Source organism: Protopterus annectens, chromosome 13.part0 (assembly GCF_019279795.1).
Source record: "Protopterus annectens isolate FY-2018-M chromosome 13.part0, PAN1.0, whole genome shotgun sequence".
Taxonomy (NCBI): domain Eukaryota; kingdom Metazoa; phylum Chordata; order Ceratodontiformes; family Protopteridae; genus Protopterus; species Protopterus annectens.
The window spans coordinates 1,333,683,616-1,333,700,623 of record NC_056747.1 but is presented as its reverse complement, the minus strand read 5'-3'; the positions used below and the strand labels follow the sequence as shown (position 1 = coordinate 1,333,700,623).

Below are 17,008 nucleotides of genomic sequence, written 5' to 3'. Positions count from 1 at the left end.
GAAAACCAAAATGTAAAGTTAACTGTCAAACTTGTGTAATAAAAACAAAGTAGAAGTCAAATAAAGAAGGTAGCAGTGTATATGGGTGAGAAGTATTGGCAGATGACATTGTAGTTTTTAAATATTTTCATTTCTATCATTCTATAATCTTGGAATGCTTGTCTTACACTAAAAGCAAAATAAATAAATAAATAAATAAATAATCAAAATAATGTGCCCCAAATCATGTGGTAGTTATTCTGCATTTCCTAGTTTATATTCCAGACTGTTACAGAGAACAAATCAAGCTGCCTGCATATCTCAAAAAACATGTTGGTCATTGTGTCTCAAAAGACACTGTACAGTTCAGTGATGGAATGATTGATGAAAAAGTCAGCAGGTTTCATAAGAAAGATCTTAGAGGTTTACATGTCTCCTGAAAAACTTTTGGATCACTGTAGAATAGTAACTTAGCTTGATAAGGTACTGAAATACTTTTGGATCACTGTAGAGTAGTAACTTAGCTTGATAAGGTGTGATGATATGGGCAAGTGCCAGCATAGCCAGCTGGAGTTTTGTAAAGAATATGTCCTGTGAATATTAAACTGATTTATACAACATGCTTGTGTTACAAATGTATTAGAACTGTATGTCATTTGTATAGCAAACTGCTTTTTATACAGATGCATTTGTGAGGTTTGCTTCTGTTAAAGTGCATCAACAGTGCACCCTGCTAAAATGAAAAGAAATGTACATGTATTATTGCAACTGAATTAAATGTGAATGTTTTAATAGGTGATAATGGCACAGCAGAAGTTAACCAGCTAACTTACTTTAAGAAAAATAAGGGAGATGTGAATAAGCTGTTAAACCATTAAAATGTCACCCTGTAGTGCTGAATAATTAATCCCTACATCACTCGATGGGTTGCCAACTGGCTTACAGACAGAACCACACTGTAAAAGTAGCTGACTCCAAATTCAGCTCTAGACAAGTGACAAGTGGAGTACCTCAGGGTTCAGTCCTGGGACCTCTCTTGTTTGGCATCTACTTCTCTGAAGTACAGGCCAACACTAAGGGACTCTAGCTAACAAAGTTTGCAGATTACTGCAAACTGGGAGCCATTATTGAATCCCCAAATTATATGGATACTCTACAAAAGGGCCTTACAGAAACAGATACTTGGTGCCAGAGCCATGGGCTCAAGCTCAATGCTAAGAAATGTATAGTTATCCCCTTTGGGAAAAAACATGTACCCCTGAATTACCACATAGGTGGCAGTACACTAAACACCAAAAGTGCGATAAGAGACTTGGGGACACAGGTGGACAGTGGTCTCACCTTCAATAACCACATCACCACAACAGTCAGGAAATCTTTCTATGTGGCACACCTCATCACTAAGGGCTTTTCATCCAGAAAAAAGGAGGTCATTGTCCCACTGTACTCATCCCTCATTAGACCCATTATAGAATACAACACCCCATTTGGTATGTACCTCTCAAGACATCTGCAACAACTGGAAAGGCCTCAGAAATACCTCACTAAAAGAATCACAGGCCTAAAGCAGATGCCCTATGCTGACTGCCTTAAAAAATCTCCAGCTATAGTCTGTCGCATATTGTCTACTTCAAGGCGATCTCTGCTTAACATACAAGGCCATGTGAAACCCAGAGTTGTTGGACATGCTACACTTAAAGAAAGCCCAGTCCCTCAGAGCCACATGCTCCAGGGATCTAAACCTTGTCATCACAATAAACAAAGCATGCTGGAGGAATAGATTCCTGACCCAGAGACTCCCCAGACTCTGGAATAGACTGCCCATACATGTCAAGCAGAGCGTCTCTTTGGCCCTCTTCAAAAGGAAACTTGATGACTGGATGGGAGAAAAGAAATTCACCCTGGGGATCATGTCAGTTGCCCTGCTAGACAGGGGTCCAGGGAAGTAAATAGCGTGGGAAGAAATAGCCAGGGAATTGTTATGGCTAGGTTTGTATAGGCCCTAGGGCCGATAGGCTAGTACCAACCTATGAATAGGACCAGAGATGATAGGTCTGGGGAAAAAGCCTTTGTTCATTAGCTCAGTAAAAAGAGGGGAAGCTCCAGGCACTGCCATAAACATTTGTATTTTTATTGTGGCCACCTGTGATAAATTCCTGTCTCAGCTTCAAAGGAGAATACTGTGAGAACCTAGAGTCAAGTGACCCAATGAGGTCATTCTGACAGTCCTCTTGGAAATTATATTTTAGATATTAAAAATAGAAATCTCAGAGTATTGAGTATTCTTTTTGGGGAGCCCAACTACAAAGACCCTCACCCACAGCATCTTGCCTTGTGGTAGTGAGTAACTTAACTATGGAACATTAAATTCTTAGATTCAGTTAGGAATATAGTGAAGCTGGGAAGCGTGGCCAAGGATGAACACAGGATAGCAGCAGATTTCTTCAGCTCCACCAATTTCATTACACTGACAGGAATTAATTACTTAAAAAAATAATTTTTGAAGTAATTTTCTTTCTAAATATGTTTGTTTTATATAGTTCTTGAACTATATCTAAAAAAGAAAGGAAATCTTAACAATATTCCTGTCAGAAATCACTTTGGAAATGTTCCTGTCAGTTTATCAGTCTGAAATGAGTTCCAGTAAGACAAATTCTCAAGACTCCAGCATCAAGAAAGAACTTCAGTCTCTGATAATTATAATCCAGCAACTTACTGCTAAGATGGATAAAATGGATACTAAAATAGACACCTTGATAGTCAAAAACTACAAAACAAATAGACTTGTTACATATAGACCTGCAACAACAGAAGATCCAGATGACAGGCATAGAAGAAGCTGTGAATGACATGGAAAACAGAATACAAGAAGAGGAAATCAACATTGAGTTTCTGCTGAAACAAAATACACATTTACAAACAAAGCTGGATGACCTGGAAAATAGATCTAGGTGCAATAACATTAGGATTTTTGGACTACCAGAAAATATTGAAGGTAACAATATTACTTCTTTTTTAACAACATGGCTCCCTAACACTTTAGACTTACCAGAAGCATTCTCATTTGGTATCGAAAGAACACATAGATCTATAGCTAATACTAACTCTAACAAAAACTATCCTAGATCAGCTATAGTTAGATTTCTATCATCTTTTGATAAAGAGATGGTTCTTAAATCTGCTTGGGCTAAAGCTCCTGTTAAGATTAATGAGACAACTGTGCGTTTTGACAATGACTATTCTTCCATGGTAATAGCTAAAAGAAAAGTTTTTCTGCCACTAATAAGGGAGCTTAAAAAAGCACAGTTTAAAACATACCTTCTGTTTCCTGCCAAGCTTAAAATCTTCCTTCCTGATGGTCCTAAAATTTTCGATGACTTAGACTCTGCTTTACTGTTTATCAAAAAAAATAAGATTTTGGATAAAATAGAAGAAATGGAATGGGCTAGTCCTTCATTAAAGAGACTGGCAACTGAAACTTCGTGGAAGACTTCAGAGAAGAAGAAGAGACTAAAAAACAAATGATTTGTTCTATGTTTTTTTTTTTTTTCTTCTCTCATCATTTTATTTCATTAATCTTTTTAAATATAGTTCCTGCATTTCCAAGAAGCAACAAATATTTTGAAAAAGATTTAATCAAAGTTATTCCCTTTGTGCAAAGAAATGTTTTGTTTCATAACTAGTCAAAATACCTGGAGATTTAATGGCAAGTTGTGATTCAACTGGTTTCTCTTTCTGAAAAGGAGAAGTAAGGTCAGTAATTTGATACATTTTTTTCTTTATCTTTTTTTTCTTCTTCTTTTCTTCTTTTCTTTGTTTAAACAATGACATTCTATTTAGATTATGTAGTGGGTAAAGGGTGGGGGAGGGCAGGGAGAGAAGAGTAATGAAAATATGATTAATAGAATAATAACATATTTATTCCTTGTAAAAAGTTTATATGTTCTTCAAATGCTATTCCTAATTATACTTTCTTGATTACACTGCTTATGCTTGTTTGTAAATAATCTGTCATGCTTTAACTAATAATAATTAGAACTAAATAATAGTAAATAATATGTTTTATTTTAACTCTATTAATATAAACAGTAAGTAATATTCCATTGTATATACTTCTTATAGATTTCTCTTACATTTTTTTATTTCTGCCTTACACCCTTTTACTTTCTACTCTCTTTTCTTTTCTTTATTAATATATAGAAATGCTTTTGATCATATAGACACAGTAAATAATAAGATTTGCATAAAAATTGAGTTGGGACAAAAATATTGAGTTTTATTACTTATTAATAATTTTGGGCTTAATTTCACTTATATAGAAGCTGTAATAACCTGTAAAATACATTGTGAAGGTTTTGTCATGTTTAGATGCATTTACACTGCTAAATGAATGTTTGTCACTAGTTTTTAATAAGTTTCCCGCCAAAATGTTAAGAGAGACAATCTGGGATGTGGGCTGTCTCATGCACAGTGTCCATGAGCTACTTCAAAAGCTTCAACTCTCAGAATTCTCACAGAGAAGCTGAAAGCAGCTAGTCTCACCTTTGACCTAGATATCACACTGACACATCACAGATTCAGGAATGACACTCTACCAGGAAATAGAAATTATATAAATGCGACTATGTGAAGGAAAATGAACTCTTTAACATCTAAATGTGAGTTATTTTATATAATTACTTAAATATCTATGTTATAATTCATAAAATATATCAGTTATAATGAATTTAAATGATACAGTTTCTTGTAGTAAGTAAATGTCTTATTTTAGAAGGCATAGAAAATGAAACATTTATTCAAGTATTTTTGAAAATCTACTTAACAGCAGCTTAATAATCTGTGTTAAAAACTTATGTTCCAAACATATACATTACTATAACTCATTTAATTCATCTGATTGACAAGCATAAATAATTTTATAACTCTATACTGGAAGAAATTGTCATGTGATATATTTTAAAGCAGTAGTATAGCATGGTTGTAAAATCTGGTTACTAAAATGTGTTTGCTGTGCATTATTTTGTATAAAGCAGACAGATTTATTGTAGGGACAGCAAGTAAGATAATGCTAAGTAAGGACACAACTCAGTGAGATCATATATATATATATATATATATGTGTGTGTGTGTGTGTGTGTGTGTGTGTGTGTGTGTGTGTGTGTGTGTGTGTGTGTGTGTGTGTGTGTGTGTGTATGTGTGTGTGTGTGTGTGTGTGTGTGTGTGTGTGTGTGTGTGTGTGTATGCATATGTATATATATGTATGTATATGTGTATGTGTGTGTGCGTGTGTGTGTGTGTATGTATGTATATATATATATATATATATATATATGTGTGTGTGTGTGTGTGTGTGTGTGTGTGTGTGTGTGTGTGTGTGTGTGTGTATGTATGTGTGTGTGTGTGTATGTGTATATATATATATATATATATATATATATATATCTATGTATGTGTGTGTGTGTGTGTGTGTGTGTGTGTGTATATATGTATATAAGTGTTTCTGAGAATCTGCATAACTATGCAGTATGATTTATAACAATTTCTATGAATACAATATTTTATTCTATTGACAATAATGAGTTTGAGTAAATGCTCATATACAAGCAATTCAAGGTTTTTTGGAAGCTGTTAATTGCATTCACATGACAGAAAATAGATGCATCTTAATATATGTAATGTCTGAATCATATTAGCCAAAGTTTTTGATTTAAATGAATGTTAGAACTTATTTTTCTCTCCTCTTGATTTCTAACATCAAGATTATTTGAATGCTATTTGAATACAAGTGTTTTATATTACATGGATGTATATAGTAGCATGAACAGTTTTTAAAAAAAAAAAAAAAAAAAAAAAAGGTTTATTTTAGTTTATATGATGCTGTTTTACCAAATGTGTAGTCTTGTCTTGCTAGATAATTGAATTGAAAACTGTTAACCTCAGTTAAATATAACTAGTATTAAATTGATAAGGTGGTAGCTGAGGTACTGCTGCTTAGGGTAGGGGGTTAACTTGAGTGGTAAATACTACTCTAAGTTGGAGTTTATAACTCCAGGCTGGATGCAAGGTTTAATCCTTACATTATTTTCACTTGTTCATTGTTATTTGTATATAGTTTTGACATCCACAATATATTTTGTACATTCATTGTCACTACAAACAAAATTGAATCCTATACGAAATCCCATAAGAGATTCAATAAATACAGCTATATTTAAAGGTAAAAAAAAAAAAAAAGGAATATAGTGAAGCTTAGTTCAGACAGTGTTGTCTTTATTTGCATGAGTCTGTCCATCAATGTTAATTTCAATGTTTTCTGTGATTTGAACTCCGTGGTTTACTGTGAATATATATATTCAGTATTTTCATGCGCTTTTATTATTTATTATTAAATATATTTTAAACTTTTATTGTGGCTGGTCCTTGTATTTAATTTTTGAGAGTACTTATATTTATTTGGTGACACTGTGTGGGCTACTCCAGAAGATCTAGCCATCTTTGTGAACTACTACCATTTGTATTAGTATTAATATTACACAGTATAATTGGACACCCTTTGTTAAGGGCCTTGGAGTAGCTGATTATAGAGTGTCTGGTGGCAGTTATAACTACCTTATACGCTTGGCAGAAGGGGGCACAGTAGGTAAATCTGTACCTGCCTTTCCCAGGTGTGTGTGTGTGTGTGTGTGTGTGTGTGTGTGTGTGTGTGTGTGTGTGTGTGTGTGTGTGTGTGTGTGTGTGTGTGTATGGACAATCAAATCTTACAGAGTGTGTGTGTGTATGTGTGTGTGTATGTGTGTGTGTGTGTGTGTATGGACAATCAAATCTTACAGAGTGTGTGTGTGTATGTGTGTGTGTGTGTGTGTGTGTGTGTGTGTGTGTGTGTGTGTGTGTGTGTGTGTGTGTGTGTGTGTGTGTGTGTGTGTGTGTGTGAGCTGTACCAGTTGGAGTCTTATTAGGGACGTGGAGGGAGACAGATATAGAGACATCCAGACCTCGAACAGAGTGTGTTCCCTGTGTACCCTTAGGGGAAACTGTACTTGACACAGAGAGGACTGCATCTGGGAATACTGAGTGTATTAATTTGTATTCAAAGTGCACATCCCTCTCCAGTGTCAGCATGGGGATAACACATATTGGTGGCCATCACATATTGGTAGCAGTGGTGGGCATCACATAAGTTACTGAAATACTTTTGGATCACTGTAGAGTAGTAACTTAGCTTGATAAGGTACTGAAATACTTTTGGTTCACTGTAGAGTAGTAACTTAGCCTGATAAGGTACTGAAATACTTTTGGATCACTGTAGAGTAGTAACTTAGCTTGATAAGGTACTGAAATACTTTTGGATCACTGTAGAGTAGTAACTTAGCTTGATAAGGTACTGAAATACTTTTGTATCACTGTAGAGTAGTAACTTAGCCTGATAAGGTGTTGCAAAGATCAGCAAGTCCCACAAAATGCAGTACAGGTCAGCAGGTTTGAGAGACACTACTCAGATCAGTAAATCCTAATATCCAAATCCTAAGTGCAAGTCAGCAGGTTCCAGGACATAACAAGTAAATTACATTGAGAATGATTTGCAAAATAAGTTCTAAAAAGCAGTGTGTGTACCACTGGCTACTTCCTAGGGTTATAATCCCCACAAAATTATTTGAAAAGCAAGTTCTAAAAAGCAGTGTGTGTGTGTGTGTGTGTGTGTGTGTGTGTGTGTGTGTGTGTGTGTGTGTGTGTGTGTGTGTGTGTGTGTGTGTGTGTGTGTCCTGCAGAAATAGTATCCTAGCTAATATGGTACATTTAAGGGTGTTCTTGCACTTATATATGTGAACACATGTATGTTTATATGTTTTATCTTGCTCTGATCCCTGGTTGACTATCAAATCTTTTTCCTAATTTAGTCACCCAGCCCATTCATGTCTCCTGGAGGCAAAAGCACATTTTTTCCTCTTAGATGTGAGGGTTGAGTGTCAGAAGTGGTGCTGTTCTCCACTGGGGAATGGGGGGATTAGTTAAATCCTAGACATTTGCACTTCACATGCTGTAAATGTCCCCAAAGTATGCAGTGTGTATATGCAATGGGCATGTCTCTTTCTTTCACAAGTGCCATCCACTAATGGTTCTGACCCTTGAAAGACAGTTGCCTCTGATAATCTCAAGTCTATACCTGGGATCCTGTCCAGAGTACACACCCTGGACATGTGCACCCCAACCATCTCTGTAGAGAGCTGAACATGCTCCACAGCTCTGTTTCTCCCTGGCTAACTTCTCTAACACTCAAGGCACTAGTGAAACTTGGGTCATCTGGGTCATAATCAGGACTTTATGCCTGCACAACAATGGAGCTGGTGAATGCATAGTTTCATAGTTTCATAGTTTAGTACTAGGCTATCTGCCCTGGGGCATTTGTAAGCCTAGCCATAGTGATGTGGCTTTCGCCACCCCCATGAAATGGTACAAAAATGCACAGAATAGATTTAGAATACTGTGCCTCTGTCTAGTAGTGACACAGTGAAGGTCCCCTTATATAATAGAATTAGTTTACTGTGCCCCTGTCTAGTAGTGACACAGATGTTACCCCTGGGGTAAACTTACGATATAGTTTCATAGTTTAGTAGGTTAGTACTAGGCTAACTGCTCTTGCGAGCCATTTTAAGCCTAGCCAATTATCCCTTGTGAGACTCAAACCCTGCACCTTGTGTTTGTAAGGCAAACACCTTAACCATTAGGCCACCATCCCTCCTGTAAGTGTATGCTGGAATTTTAGTGCACTAGTGTTATGTGTTGCACCATATGGTGCACCAAGTGATGCATTGATTGATACACCGTGCAAGTGTTTAGTTAATAATAACAATAATAATAAGTCTTTATTAAGTAGGCGGGCCCACTGGACACACAGTCCCTTTTCAGGGGCAACCTGGGATCAAAGTGATTTACTCAAGGTCACACAGTAGGCATATGAGGGCTGACAGAATCAAACCCTCTCCCTCTGGAACTACACCTGACAACCTTAACCCTCTGCAACAGTTGCCAGACATGATGATGTGTAGATTGTTGGGTCATAGGAGATATTTTATTGCCTGACACTTTTTATGTTGTTGTTGTTGTTGTGTCTTTTGGCTTTTCCCGGTCAGGGGTCGCCACAGCGGAACTCCGGTCCGCTAATGATTGGCAGTAGATTTTTACGTACCGAGTTGCTGGCTCTGATGCACAACCTTCAACGAAGGTACGCCCATTCATGCATGTCTCCACACAGAAGACACTCTAGCTGAGAATCGAACAGGACAACATCTTACTGTGAGGCGACAACGAAAGACAGTGGACACTGCACCACCTGTTAGGAGATTTTTGCTGCTTGATGTAATAAATTTCATAAAATCTTTAGTCCAGTGCAGTATATTCTCATAGTGTTTTGTATAGATGTGAAAGTGCTATCAAGGTCTTTTACAGTGTGAGCAGCAAACTACAGCAGTAATAATACAACCAAAACAGCATAGCAGCTTCTCTCCTGAGCAGTGCACACATATGCCCATACCATGCAATGTTCATACCAGGTTTCCCACAGAGAGAACGTTTTCAAACTCGTGTGTCATGGGATAATGTTCCATTGCCATAAAGAGAGTATTTAACACAATACAGATTGTAATCCCCAGGTCAACAAATGGATCCATCACCACAAACTTTACTTTCTCTTTAAATTTCACCCACAGTTCACAGCAGTCCCAGATAAGAAATTTGTTGGCAAATTTGTACCACCATGGGGGGCATTTCTGTTGGGCTTCTTCTAACTCTGTAAAGCAAATGGTTAGAAATTGTTAAGTATACAGCAGTTGCATTGTTGTACTATACTCATATTGTACACTTTTGGCCTTCCTATAATTCTCAACAAACAGCATTCAGCACTGGAGCATGTGGGAGAATAACGTAAATCTTTTTACCTTACCATTGTGAGAAGATGTAAAACACTGATGAAATATGTTTATTCTTTCATGGCAATACATGCAGAATCATAGTTTTGAATGTGTCACAATTACACCATGTCCATGCAGAGATTAGAAAATCTGAAAGCAATATAAGCAAAACTGATACGATAGGTTTTACCTGAAACTCTTCAAGAGGAAACAGACATCAGAAAACATTAACATTATAGATCAGCAGGTAGACATATTCAGTTGACCTAATTAATTTGTGGAATCTTAAGGAAGCAAGTTTTTACACAGACTTAAAATAGAAAGTGACATCTTGTGTATCCAAGTAATTCTCAGTTTTCTTAATTTCTCTCCTTACTTCATATCCCCATCAAGGGTGTAGCCGGGAATACTTTCTATACTCTGCATTGTACATTGTTTTTCTGAACATCATTTATAAACATTGGGGCTTTATCAAGTCATATTTTGTCTATAACATTCTAAATTAATGCCTCTAACAATATATGCATAACTTGCTTACAAAAAGGATTACAGATCTAAAAATAATATTGCTAAATCGTTTTTGAATGAGCAGCTGAAATATTGTACACATCAAATGCTGCGGGGCAACACCTTGAATGAAGTGACCATTTTTTTTAAATGCCAGGTTAGTTGGGGGTAGCAATAAGCATTTGTGAGTCTAAAATGGAATTCATTGTCTACATCCCTGATCCCTGTTGGACTCATTGGAAATGTTCCCCATCTCTTTGTGTTTCTACAAGTTCTCTTACATATTTTAAATAGTAAAATAGGCACTAATTTGCAGGTCTCAGAAAAAATTATAAGTTACAGCAAGAATCCCATATTTAATCTAAACTTGCTCATTTAACCCCAAACCACAAAGGAGCAATATTAGCAGTCACAGAATTTTGGCTTACTGGGAATTTAACCTTTATATACTGACTGAGGAAGGCTGTCTAAAACAAAGTAGCGACTGCTTGATCTTTACAAAATATCCTTTACTCTTTGATAATAACACTAACATTTTTAAGTGGTACAAATACTTACATGTCCTGTAGACAACTGCCTCTGCAGCTATGAAAGTCATGGAGTTCCATGGTTATAACCAGAAATAATGTTTCCTGCTTATAGTAACTATATTCATGAGCTCCACCAGTTGTATACCAGAAGTATCTAATGTAGTCAAACATAAACACACATGCACACGCACACACGCACACACACACACACACACACACACACACACACACACACACACACACACACACACACACACACACACACACACACACACACACACACACACACAGTTAATGCACAAGATATTTCATATCTAAAGTAGAGTAGAAAACTGAAACATGCATGTCCACAGCTAGTGGGGTTTGGCTTTATTGGCCGGAATTTGTCCATAAATAGATTTAAAAAGAAAAAAGTCATGAACATTCAGAATTCCCAAACAGCTGAAACAACTAATGTCCTTAAAGGGTCATTTGCATATATCCCATGTTGCCTCTAATACAAGAGGTTCAAGAAATCACAGAATGGAAAGTCTAGCTTTGTTAGATTTATCTTTTGTTTTTTACTTTCTCTGAGGTGTGGCGATCTCTCTGAGATTTGGTATTTATAAGTTTGGGGGGACTCCCCCCCCCCCTGCAAAAAAGAGGTTTTAAGGAGAAGAACATTGTTCGAGAGTCACTCTGCTACTGTAATTTCAATCTTTTTTTTTTGGCTTGTCGGCACTCGCTATTTTGAGTGTTGACATTTCAATAGAGAGCTGTATCGAATCTTGGGAGGCCAGTAGTTATAGTCTTGTCCTTCAGTTACACAGTGTGAACATTATTTTGATGTTAAGATATTAGATTAACTCTAGGAAGCCATGCTCACTTGCCATATGCTCTTAAACCTGAGCACCTCATGAATATTGCTGTTGGCAGTACAGTTTTAAAGTACCTGACAGGAATCATAGCTCTTTAAAGTTCAGAGAACATCCTACAAGCACTAATAATGTTGATGTGATCTGTAATTCCAAGATGTACATAAAATATAGTCATCTCAACAGGATTTATAAATAAAAAATAAAAAAATAACAGTGACCTCTTTGCCTGAAAATAAATACAGGCTGCAGCTGCTTGACTAAAAACACCACAGGATCACATAGGGGTTAAAAGTCTCAGCTCTGTCACCCTATATATGCTGCGGTTGGATACAGTTTTTTTTATGTTTGCTAGCAATGGAACCCTCACCATGCTGAGATGAATACTTTCACCACATTGAATGGCTCTACAGATTTAGCATAATATTTTCACATTTAGCTACTGGCACAGAACATGTTGTTATAGACAGATGATTCAGTGTCTGCTTGAAAATATATGTGTGAGTCCCTGGCCTGCTTTGCAGCTTATGGATTACAAAAAATAAAGTGAAGTGATGCTGGCACTTGTGAATGACAGAAGTCTAAATAACAAAGTGAGCATCTTGAGCATTCCTATTCATGAAGAATATGGTCTTGGTGACACCTCTGTTGTTCCACCAGTTAGGGGGAATAGGGACTGACAATATTGCTGACCCTCTGTGAGGGAGGTGTTACACTGTCTTTCTTCATAAAAGATAGTTTCAGATTAAGGCTAGAACCTGCAAAAATGGGGGTAGTGAGCACCACTGCATCTCACTCAGCAAAGCAAATCAGTTAGCTGGTACAAATTCCACAAGCTTGATGTTTTATACAGTCACCTTTAAAACTATTCTATGAAAAATAATGTCCCAAATTGAAAACCAAACTAAACAGCTCACAGTGACCTTGATTCATTCATGATGTAGTGTAAGGAGTTTTAGTAAGACTGTGTCAGCCAAAAGAAGCCTCACACTAAACTTTAGAAAAATAGACTATACTAAATACAAACAAATACTTAATGTTCAACAAATACACTGTCTTACTGGTGTATGGCTAGTGGTGCCATGTTGCCTTCCTTCTGACAGCCTGTCAAAGCTCAGAACTCCTTCCACTGTCTGTCTGTGAGGATGAAGAACCAATCACCTGGCAGGACCAGAACAACCCTTTACACTCACAGGGAGAACCCTTTCAGTTTTTTTTTGCACAAGTCAGACAAAGATCTCTTGGGGTAATGTTTTTCTCAAAGTGGGTGACATCAGCTGCAGAGCTCTGGGTTTTTTTCCTCTCTCTGCATTTTCTATCAGTACTTGAGTGGTATATCCTGCTACGTTGACTGATATTTCTGATTAGAAATGTTCTATATGTTTCTGTTTTTACTTTGACTAGTACAGTAAGGCCTATTGCTCAAAAGCTAAATTTGGAAATTTTGACATGAATACTTGTTGATATTGATTTTTTCCTTTGGGCTTATGATTATTTGAGGTGATTGAGTAGGATTACAACATTTTACTTATTTATTTATTTTTCTCATTTAAATTGCAAATTTCTTACCATTTTGTAAGTTAAACATTTCTGACAATAATTTTTCATCAGTTTATGATTTATTTGTTGTCTAATACTCTTTCACACTGCATCCATTCATTTTGACTGAAACTAGCCCTTTTTACAAAATTATGGGACTTTTCTGAATGTATTTTGTGCTTGTTTGGATCTGCGTTGCTGAAACTGTTATTTTATTCAGTGCAGCTTTTAGAATAGCAACCCCTGTAGAAATAGACTTCAGTTCGCTTTGGTACCATTTTGTATGGTAAATGTTTTTGACAGGAAGCTTTCATCAGTTTACGATTTTTTTATTATTTAATACTGTTTTATACTGTATCCATTCCTTTGGACCGAAACTAGCATTTTATTTTACAAAATTAGGGCACTTTGTGCGTACTTTTTGTGCTTTGAACTATATTACTGAAAATACTGTCATTTTCTTAGTACAGTGCTCAGAATTGTATGCCTACAGAAATAGTCTTTAGGTTGCTATTTAGAGGGAGAGTAGTACAATTTGTCCATCTTCTTATTGGGCTGACTGTGCAGCCTGTATTTGGTATTGAGCAGGCTAGTTTCTTGTCCCCTGATTTGATGGACTCAGACCCTTCATCATCTTCCTCATCTGCACCTAAAAAAAAAAGATAAATAAAAAATATTTCTTAGCCTACAGCTTGTGACTACACAGTAGCCTTAGCTTCAGGCAGAATATTGGACCACTTGCCTTCTGTTACCTCCAGGTCCTCCTGGGGTGGTAAAGGTACCACAAATGTGCATGACACTAGGGTCAGACACATCCTCCAGAGCTGTACCATTGCCACTTCAGGCATGGCAGAACCAAACTCTTCATGTACTGGGAAAGTTAGAGGTGCAGAATCTGTTGCCAGTATTAATACTTTTCCCCAGGAGATTGTCCCACTAGTGTTGTTTATTCCAAAAAGAGATAGAAGACTAATGAGGTGGTGGGACAACAGTCTTTTGATTGTTTTTTTCACCTGAGATGATAGTTATGGTTAGATCCATTGTTCAAGTAGTTGACTATGGGGTGCATACCCGGGTTATGAGTAACACTGGCACTACAACATCTGATCAATTCACCAATGCTCCTTTTGAAGGAGATTTTGTGTCTGAGGACTCTGAACTGTATGACTCAGAACAGTCACATTCCTCTGATGATAAACAGATACAGGTACCCAAACAAATGTTTTCTTTTTTTCCAGTTGTTGACTATATTTAGAGATGTATTTAACTGGTAGCTATTTCTGGCAGCATTTTGGATAAAAAAGGGGGGTTTATGATATCTTAGAGGATGAGGACCCAAACATCAAGATCTTTCTACCATTAAGCCCAGCACTGCAGGATGTTTTCAAGAAAGCTTATAGTTCCCCTCCCTTTATTGAGGCTTTGCTTAAGAAAGTGTTTAAGAGATTTGGGATATGTTCAGCCCTCCGTGACCTCCAAGCCCTTCTGTCTGCAGAATCTGCTTCTGTGTACCAAGTGACATTTGCTAATAAGAAAACAAAGCATGTCTTCTACTAACCCTATCCCTCAAGACAAACTAGGCAAGTGGCTAGAATTTCAGGGAAAGAAACTGGAGCAGTCCAGAACAGTAGATTTTAAAGTGTTTAACTACCAGTGTTGTATGTGGATGTTTGTGCTGAGATGCATGTACAATTTAGAAGAGTTGGCTGCATCACCACCTGCACAGCAAAAGGTATATGTTAAAGATATTGTCTCCGATGTTTTTCAGGTGTCAAAACATGCCTCAAAAACTGCCTTGGAGGGGGCTGACATTATTTCTGGAAATGCAGCATTGTCAATGGGGATTAGGGGGTTGTGACATCCCTCTTTTGGCCCAGTAATCAAGGAGCCTCAATCCTCACCTGAAGTCAATGCCTTATTGGTCCGATCCGACCATAAGCTAATTACCCTTGATATCCACATCCTGCCCCCACCCCCCATTAAGGAAACCACGGTAAAAAATTTCTCCAAAGCCAACTTCATGCTTCTTAAGACAGAAATGGTGAACTTCATGACACCCATGCAGATGGAAAATACAGTTATGACTACTGAATACTACACAATTGCACTTTATAAGCACTTACACGAGTGCATGGATCATGCTAGATCATGCTATCCCAAACAGAACCAAGATGCTATCCTCCAAAAAAAGGAAGCCAATCTGGTGGTCCCCTGTCATAAACAAACTGTATAACAGAAGGAAGAAATTGTTGCAAAAGAGAATAAAATCCCATGAGTGGAGGAGCTCCCTGGTCAGCCTCAGTAAGAAGCTGCGATCCCTGATAAAATCCTCCAAAGCTAGTTACGAAAACAAAATTGCCACTGATTCTAAAGACAACCACAAAGCATTCTATAGCTATGTCAAGAATCTCAATGGCAACACTCAGATCTGCTCTGAGTTACAGCACAATGGCACTAAATATACAGACCCAACTGATATTGTCAACATCCTGGCAGATAGGTTCAGTGCTAACTTTACCCCCTCTCACTGCCTAAATCTCTATACTGGAAGAATGCAAAGTTCCTGTAATCATGACTGCACAGGTAAAAAACACACTCTCCAAAGCCAAGAACACAGCATCCATGGGACCAGACAACATCCCAGGCTGCATTCTACATGAACTACAGAACGAACTGGCACCCCACCTAAGTATCATGTTCAATCATAGCCTCACCTCAGGCTTTGTGCCCGCTGAATGGCGCAGAGCAATGGTTATCCCACTCCACAAGGGGGGGAGCCACCACGGACCCCGGGAACTACCGCCCCATTAGCCTGATGAGCCTGGTCTGCAAGGCCATGGAATGTATCATCATGGAACTTATAAACAAAGGCATTGGCAATCTCAAAATTCTGGACCCCACCCATTTCAGGTTTGTAAAAGGCAGATCATGTCTCCTAAACCTGATAGACTTCTTTGAAGCAGTCACCAAAGCCATAGACGAGGGTAAGGTGATTCACATAGCCTATCTAGATCTTGCCAAGGCTTTTGACACCAACCCCCACTCTGGAAGTATAGATAAACTCACTAAACTAGGTATACATCCCTATGTCACAAGATGGGTTGGCAACTGGCTCACTGACAGAACCCACACTGTGAAAGTAGCAGACTCCAAATCCAATGTCAGACCAGTGACAAGTGGAATACCACAGGGTTCAGTCCTGGGTCCTCTCCTGTTTGGTATCTACTTCTCTGAAGTACAGGCTAACACAGAAGGCCTTTGGCTAACCAAGTTCGCAGATGACTGCAAACTAGGAGCCATAATCGAAACTCCTAATCATGTGGACATCCTACAAAAGGGCCTCACTGAGACAGATGCCTGGTGTCAAAGCCATGGCCTCAAGCTCAATGCTAAAAAGTGCATTGTCATCCCCTTTGTTAAAAACTCTGTACCCATGAACTACAACATAGGTGGTAGTATACTTAACACCGAAAGTGTGATAAGAGACCTTGGGACACAGGTGGACAGTAGTCTCTGCTTTGATAATTACATCGCCACAGTAGTCAGGAAATCCTTCTACGTGGCACACCTCATCACAAAAGGTTTCTCATCCAGGAAAAAAGAGGTCATTGTTCCCCTATACTCATCACTCATTAGACCCATTATAGAGTACAATGCCCCTTTTGGTATGTACCTCACAAGACATCTACAACAA

The 17,008-nt window shown here is 37.7% G+C and overlaps 1 protein-coding gene across 1 annotated transcript in view; it reads right to left on the bottom strand.

The window, feature by feature from the left end:
- Positions 1-17,008, bottom strand: part of LOC122788286 (sodium channel protein type 4 subunit alpha-like) — a 1,768,016-nt gene that overhangs the window by 489,943 nt on the left and 1,261,065 nt on the right. Inside the window, exon 14 of the mRNA XM_044055359.1 lies at positions 9,525-9,763. Coding sequence (XP_043911294.1) covers positions 9,525-9,763 — 239 coding nt within the window. The remainder of the gene's footprint in view (positions 1-9,524; positions 9,764-17,008) is intronic.